Raw genomic sequence first — 7,802 nt, 5'->3', positions numbered from 1 at the left:
TGGGCTACCATCTGCTCCCATGCTTGATGCCCCCTGAAGTTGGGCAGGATTCAAGGTGGAACAGTCAGGTTAGAAAGCTGGAGATGAGGCTGTTGTAGAAGGGAAGAGGGAGCAGGAGCCAAGGAGGCCTCACATCCTAAAATACTCTGGAAGATGCATTTCTGAGCAGCAGAAATAAAAGGCTGAGAGGGAAAGAGGATCATTGCACCCACCTCTGTGCTTAGGCAGGCTCTGGGTCCCTAAAATGATGTTCAGAGAGGGGAGGCTCATCCCTGGGCAGCTGGGGCTCAGTGGCTGCCCAGAGGGAAGGCTTGTGTCCAGGCCATTCCCAAAGCACCTGTGTGCAGCTCTGCCAGTATGGAAAAATTCCTTAAAATTAATTTCCCTCTTTCTTTTCTGTCTTTCTTTCTTTCTGTCTTTCTTTCTCTTCCTTTCTTCCTTCCTTTCTTTCTTTCTCTTCCTTTCTTCCTTTCTTCCTTCCTTTCTTCATTTCTTTCTTTCCTTTCTGTCTTTCCTTCCTTCCTTCTTTCCCTCGTTCCTTCCTTCTTTCCTTTCTTTTTCTTTCTTTCCCTCTCTCTCCCTCCCTTCCTTTCTTCCTTTCCTTCCTTCTCTCTTTCTCCCTTTCTTTCTCCCTTTCTCCTTTCTCTCTCTCTCTCCCTTCCTTCCTTTTCCCTATTATCCTTCCTTCTCCTTTCCTTTCTCTTCTTTCTGTTCTTCCTTTTCTTCAAAGGAAAAAGCTCCTCAGAACTTTAGAAAGTATCTCAAACGCATCACCCTCAGATATCCTGTATTTAAGGCAGCCTGCTGGTGTTCTGGGATCAGGGGTGTGCTGCAGGAACACTGGATCAGCAATATGCAGTGGAAAAAGGATCTTTGGAAGTCTGAGAGCGAGTTTTGTGTCACTTCTTTGCCTTTTAGGTCTCCCGCCCCACCTCTCGAGGATACACAAGGGGATGTTTCTGCCGTTTGAGCTCATCATCGCCTTTCCCTCTGATTTTGGGATGGGTCGGGCCCATCCCGGCGGATTCCCGGGATTCCCGATGGAGCCGGCAGGGGGCGCTGCCGGACACGGGAGCGGGACTCGGGGAGTGTCCAAAGGGCTCCCAAAAAACAGGGATGGGGAGGGTTTGCTCGGGACAGGCAGGGACAGGACAGGCGGGAACGGCTGCGAACTGACACGGGAGAGACTCAGAGGGGATATCAGGGAGGAATTCTTTACTGTGAGCGTTCACAGGCTGCCCCGGGAGCTGCCCCGGGAGCTGCCCCCTCCCTGGAAGTGTCCAAGGCCAGGTTGGACAGGGCTTGGAGCAACCTGGGATAGTGGAAGGGAGTTTTTCAAGCATTGCAAGGGGCTGCCCGGGGAGGTGGTGCAGTCCCCGTCCCTGGAGGTGTCCAAGGAAAGCCTGGATGTGGCACTCGGAGCTCTGGGCTGGGGGACAAGGTGAGGATCAGGCACAGGGTGGAGCCGATGATCCCGGAGGTCTTTTCCAACCTTAATGATTCCATCATTCTGTGCCCACCTCATCGCAGGGGAGTCGGACTAGATGACCTTTAAACATCCCTTCCAACCCAAACTGTTCTATAACTCTATAATTTTAGTGCAGCTGCAGCTCTTCTGAACAAACCTGGCTCCAGGGTCTGGTCCCGGGTCACCCCAAAGCAGAGGCAGAGCTGGGACCTGGGGTCAGACCTGCAGTGTGGCCGTGCAGCCTCCCAGGCCCATCCCTCCCAAAAAATCCTCCCCCACACTCCCCCTGCCTCCCAGCACCAGGGGTATTGTCACAGGGGTGAGCAATGTGCCTGTGGCACCTCAACAGCCACCACTATTTGGAAATAAATGATTTATGCATGAGCTGGGGCCAGGAGAGTCACTGCATTAGTTTCTAATTATTTCTTATTTGCTTTCTTAGAGGCTGAAAAAACATCCTTTGGAACAGAGACACTGAGGTTTGAAAGGTGTCTTTGGCCTGCTGGCAGTCCTGACACAGCCTTTTTAGAATAACTTTGTCTTTATAAATAGAATTTGGGCTTGTCAGAGCTGCTTTTTGGGTGCAGAGGAGGGACTGAAGGAAGCACAGGAGGCACTGGAGCTCAGCTCAGCTCCCTCCTTGTGCTGTTCTAAAGCCAAAGTGCTGTAAGTTTTGTGCTGGTCATTTGTGGGGGAGTTAATTGTGCTGCAAGAAGGAGTGTTACACACTGAGTAAACAGCTCAGCCCACCTTTAATAACCAGTTGCAGCTTCTCTCTCTTGCACTGGTGTGAGTGGACAGGTTGGCCCATCAAAGGGCTCCTTTCCATGGTGTGTTTCTGTGCCTGACAACAACCCCAGAGCCTGAACCTGCTGGTCTGTTTGGGTGGAAAACAGGCCAGGAGGGAGTTGTGGGGCTGCAATGAAGGGAGGGAAACGATGTGCCTGGAAATGTGGGTGTGTAAAGCAGAGCTCTGGAAGAAACAGATGTAGGACTACCCAGGGGGTGGTGGCTTTACTAAAGGTTTTATTAAGGGTTTTATTAAAGGTAAAACTGCCTGACTTGATGCATGTGAGGTTCAGAAGAGCAGGCAGCACCCATGGGATGCAAGAACCTGGGAGCAGCTCCTTTTCTACATTGATCCTGAAGAAATCAGACCTCTCCCCACAGCTTGTGCTGTTCTTGTAAAAGAACTGTTTTAATAAAAGTCAAACCAAGGGTTTTTGCACTTGCATGAGCCAGTTAATCTGTCCCGCTGGAAACAGAAGGATTGATTGAAAGAGAGAAGAAGCACAACCCAGAATAATGTTGTAAAGCATCTTTATTAGTTCACTACAAGACTGGAAGCACGAAAGCTTCCAGGCAAAACACTGCCCAGTGAACAAGACGCACAGGAAAAATGGTCAGGAAGTTGCTTACGGGTTACAAACACCCAGTGCTAAATAACAAGACTTTCAGCTGGGCAAGAAACCCTTCCTGGTGTCCTGTATTGCCTCACCACGCCTGAAACTTGCTCCCATCAGAGGAGGAAGCTCCTCTCCGGGAGCAGCCAAGGCTCAGCCCCGGCTCAGGGATGAGGGGTGGGCTGGGGCGAGGCCGCCGCTCCCGCAGCCGCCCTTGTGCGTGTGCGGGGTCCTGGGGGCAGCCCCTGCTCGTGGCATGAGGCTGCTGGGCCCCAGGGTGCTCTGAGAAGGGGTTTTTTATTCCGTGGGGGACTGTACGTGATCCCATGTCAGAGGTGATGGTACCCAGGCTCGGGTACTCGCGGATGCTCGTGGCGCGGGCGCTGCAGCTCGCCCGCCTCTAGCAGCTCACCCACCCCTCCAAAATGGGGTTAAAACCACCTTGATGCTCAAGTCTAACTCACAGGGCAGTTTGATTTTGCTGTCCAGGTGGTAAAACCTGCAGGAATATTCCTACAAACGTGCAAAGCTTCTCCTTCTCAGGTTACTGCTGTTGCAGTACTTATATCTGGTTCTACTTATCTGGAAGTACTTATTACTTCCAGACACTTCAAGGAGAAAAATGCCCTTAAAGTCCAGGTGGTTGTTAAAAAAAGGCACCATTCGATGTTTTTAATGCTTTTAAACAAAGAAAAGCCACTGCATTCACCCCTCCCCTTTTTCTAGCTCGTAAATGTTTTTACCTTACGTTATCACTAATCATTGCTAATAATAAATCAAAGAACAGGTGACCAAAAACGGTGACTGCTTGCTCTGGAAATATAAACGGGAGGAGAAGGTTTAGTTTTGCTTTTCTAGGACCCCTCACACTGGGGCCAAGTGCTGGGGTTTGTCCCCTGCCAAGGCTGCAGAGGCTGGTGTTGGCCACAGCCTAAATTTTGAGGCGCTGTCTGTGTGTTCTCAGGCTGCACACCCTCGTGCTGCTCCCCTGCCTGGGGAGGTGACATTGTCCCCCCACTCTGCTCAACAGCAACGTCCAGAGGCCCCTGCACAGCTCAAGGCCCGTGGCAATCCGGGGTGGGGCGTGTGTTTTCCATGTGTCCACATCCCCTCCTTGCAGCAGCTTTTCCTCTTGCACCAGGCAGGGCCGCCCAGGCTCCTCCAAACCATCTGCGGGGGGAGCGGCACCTTCGGAGCAGGTCCTGGTCCCTGCACTAACAGGGTAGTCTGTGGCCACACACTGGCACTGGGACAGTTCACCAGCTCCCACAACCACGACACGAGTTAATAATGCAAGGGGGGAAAAGTGGAGGCGCAGGGAAAGCGTCCCGGGAGGTTACTTCTCAGCCGCTGCCTCCTCCAGCTCGTGCGGGTTCTTCCCGTCGTTCTGGATCAACCGGACGATGTGGGTCAGGTCCAGGCTGCGGGTGAGGGTGTCCAGCAGCATTTCATCCTTCTGCACGCCCTCCATGAACTCTTCCAGGGAGAGCTCACCTGCGGGAGCACGTTCACAAAGGGGCTGTAAGATCCTGCAGCCTCTCTGATGGTGTCACAGCAGCCCCCCCAGGAGTTATACAGACTCTAAATTTGGGGTCTTAAATATGCGTGTTGTGCACCCCAAATCCCACCACAGATCCCCACCCTGCCAGTAGGACAAGGGGCAGTTTGCAGTGTCCCCTTGGGCCAGCTGCAGCCCACAGAGGGGATGGGGAGCTCAACCCTCACGGAGACCCACCTTCTGCCAGCTCTCCCCATATCCCGGTGTTTTGGGACACCCAGCACCTGGAATTGCTCTGGCAGGTAAGGGGGAAGGTGGGAGCATTGGAATTGCTTAGGGAAGTTCCTCACCATCTCCATTTATATCGATTTTGTCGAACACCATGTCTGTGAACTCCTCAGCCGACATCGTTTCGTTGCAGCGGTTGATGGCTCGAATGGCCTGGAGGGAACGAAGGGCACAAGGGAATTACTGAGTGCTGTGCAGGTTGTGTATCCATCAGCACAAGTGGCCACGGGACCTGAGACACCAGAGACCATGGGAGGCTAAACTATTTTGCAGGCAGTTAGGTTTTGAAAGCAATAAGTCTTGTCTAAAAAAACTGGAGTTTAAAATCACTTCCAAAGGCAGTCAACGCTTTACAAGATTCAGTGGGCATGCTGGGATAAACCAGGAGCTGCTCACCTCTGAAAACCCTTAGATTAAATTCAAGTGCTTATCTCAGTCCAAGTTTTAGTGGATGGGGTTAAACAGCCAGGAGAAGACCAGGGGCTGCTGTGTGTCAGGGTGTGCAGATGCCATGGGAGGTGTGGGATGTTGGAGGCAGGTCCACCAGGGAGGACTGGCAGAGGACAAGCAGCAGGTTTGGCCAGTGCCTACTAATTTACCATGGAATTAGCTGGGTTGGAATGTTCCTCTTACAACCTTTCTGTCTACCTGCCTGTAATGACCACCTGTGACAGAAATGGAAAAGCTGAGCCCACTCACTTTGATGATGTTCAGCAGCTCTCCCCGGTCAATGCAGCCGTTCCCGTCCACATCATAGAGCTTGAAGTACCACCGCAGCTTCTGGTCCACCTTCCCTTTCAGGACCAGGCTCAGAGCTGCCACATATTCCATAAAATCTATGTAGCCATCCTGAAAGCAGAAGGTTAGAAGCCAAAATGAGATTACAAGCAGAGAATCAGGCAATATGTGATTTTCCTGGTCACTTCTGGAGGTCCCCGCTGGAACTGGTCCCCACTGGTGGCCTCCACCTTGAGACAGGGGCTTGTGAAGCACAGCAGAGGGCAGGGGGGTGTGGGTCCCCTGCATGCCCAGTGGTTAAAGCCAAGGCTCCATCTCAATCTGTGCAGAGCCATTACAGAATTAGAGAATCACTGAAGTTAGAAAAGGCCTCCAAGATCATCAAACCCAACCTCAGACCGTTATTTGTTGGGAAGGAATGAACTCGTTATTTGTTGGGAAGGAATGAGCTCGGTGGGTGTTCCTGGCTTGGGCACTAAGGAAGCCTCCAAAGCCTGTGCTCAGGGAATCTCTTTATGCAAAGCAGTGGTAATTCAGGGGTCAAAGAGGCAGAGGCTTATGCAGATGAGTCCTGATGGATTACGCAACCTCATCCTGCCTGCACACACCTACAGCTCTTTTCTGCTGCAAGGGGGTCTTGGATGAAAAAATCCCGGAGAGGAATAACATCAGGAGTCACCTCAGCATGTTGGTGACATGTGGGCCTAGGTGCTGCCCTGTCCCTGTGCCAGTTCTGTATTTGCCTCACATTTGGTCACGTCAAAAGCACAAACAGTTTTATCTTTGACTTTCCTCCGAGGTGTTTGCCCACCTCCAGCTCCTGCCATGGCATTAGGGGACCTTCAGCTGGACCCACAGAGGGCCCGCTCCCAGGGCTATGGATCACTGCAGAGCTGCTGGGATGAGCTCACAGGCCACCAGACACTGCCCATGATGTTCACAGCTCCTGTAAGCTTTGCTGAAATGCCTCCTGCCCACCACAGAGCACTGCCACGGCACTTGGAAGGAAAATGGCACGTGGGACGTCCCTGGAAGTGCTCAAAAGGATGTGGCACCTGGGGATGTGGTTTAGTGGTGACATGGAGGAGCTGGGTGAAGGGTTGCACTTGATAATCTTAGAGAGGTCTTTTCCAGGCCTAATGATTCCATGATTCCATACTGCCAACCAGGGACAGTTCATTAGAGCATAAGCCAGGGTTTTGTCAATGAACAAAGCCACGGCTCCGCCGGGCCGGTTCAGGAGGAGATCATCTGCTTTATCCCACTGCTGCAGGAGCCAGATTAGGTATAAATAGCTGCTAAGCCCCATTCCCAGCAGGATTTCCAGTGCATCAATTCCCTTTTTAGGCATGCATTGAAACACGGGGCAGTGAGCAAGGTAAAGGCCAAGGCTCAAGCAAACACCTGAAGGATTTGGGGCCTGATTTGCATTTTTTTCAATGGGATTAAGGCCATTAAAGCCTTTGAGTTGCCGTAAAACATATTCCTCATCTCACAGGAGGCGCAATTTCAAATCATTTGCAAGTAAAGGAGGATGTTGTTTCCTCTCAGAGACTCAGCATCCAGCTGCTTTTCTGGCAGCACTCCCAAACATGTGCAGGTGCTCCAGGACTGCCCCGTTCTGGGGGTCCAGCACAGCAACAGCCCAAGGAGCAAAGCCTCCCTCCCCACAGGGAACAAAGGACCTGAGCTCCTTATCACAGGGGACAGAGCACATGGCAAAAAAAAATCAATGAAACTAATCCATTTATTATTTAAAGCAATGCAAAACAGACCCGATCTGTTCTGTAAACTGTGGCTCGTGGCTTGGGAACTCGCTGTCTCTGCATGAATGCAGCCCTTGTTCTCACACCACTCGTTCCTTACTGTCACAACATTTGATACTTAAGGATTAAAGGGCACTTCATTTTAAAGGGATCACAGCCTGCCAGATAAAACCCCACTGTTTTAATCACTTAAAATCAAAAGGAAAATATCAGCTCTGGGAGGAGTCTGCTTTCTGGCAGAACAGGCAGCGGGTGAAGAGTTTTTTGCTGGCATTTTTCACCTCCCAGAACTGATTTTGCAATTTATGAGGCCACAGAAAATCAGGCTGTGCATACTCAGGACAGTTTCTATATCTCACACACACCCAAACACACTGCGGGGGATCACAGGGAGCAGAGCACGGCCCATCCCAGCGCAGCTGAGCGGGAAGGACAATATTTACCTTATTGAAGTCAAACGTCTCAAACATTTGCTCAACGTATTTGTTTGCTGAAGGACTCAGGTTTTTCAAGCCAAAAAACTGTTTGAACTCGTAGAGGGTGAGCTGGCCAGAAGGACACTCCGTCATGAACTTCTTATACCACTGGTGGCACTCGGTGGTGCTGAGCTCCTCCACGGTTTTCCCGTCCATGTTCCCCAT

General features: G+C 51.4%; 1 protein-coding gene across 1 annotated transcript; it reads right to left on the bottom strand.

Annotated features, from left to right (window-relative positions):
- Positions 1-3,961: 3,961 nt before the first annotated feature.
- Positions 3,962-7,802, bottom strand: GUCA1A (guanylate cyclase activator 1A). Its single transcript, XM_027695366.1, has 4 exons — positions 7,605-7,802; positions 5,357-5,506; positions 4,720-4,810; positions 3,962-4,365 (listed from the first exon to the last, which is right to left on the bottom strand). Exons 1-4 carry the CDS (start codon positions 7,800-7,802, stop codon positions 4,208-4,210), a joined length of 597 nt encoding a protein of 198 aa, XP_027551167.1. The 3' UTR covers positions 3,962-4,207.

The sequence above is a fragment of the Neopelma chrysocephalum genome, unplaced genomic scaffold (genome assembly GCF_003984885.1).
Source record: "Neopelma chrysocephalum unplaced genomic scaffold, ASM398488v2 Primary Assembly neopelma1_100, whole genome shotgun sequence".
NCBI classification, from domain to species: domain Eukaryota; kingdom Metazoa; phylum Chordata; class Aves; order Passeriformes; family Pipridae; genus Neopelma; species Neopelma chrysocephalum.
The sequence above is the reverse complement of the archived record's forward strand: the minus strand, read 5'-3'. Positions and strand labels throughout refer to the sequence as shown.

What these genes read in the sequence shown, in the direction of transcription:
- GUCA1A (XM_027695366.1), bottom strand. Translation starts at nt 7,802, where the DNA reads ATGGGGAACATGGACGGGAAAACCGTGGAGGAGCTCAGCACCACCGAG. An exon ending in AGACGTTTGACTTCAATAAG is followed by an intron (nt 5,507 to 7,604) that starts GTAAATATTGTC and finishes TTCTGCTTTCAG; the next exon opens with GATGGCTACATAGATTTTAT. An exon ending in AATCGATATAAATGGAGATG is followed by an intron (nt 4,366 to 4,719) that starts GTGAGGAACTTC and finishes GTGCTCCCGCAG; the next exon opens with GTGAGCTCTCCCTGGAAGAG.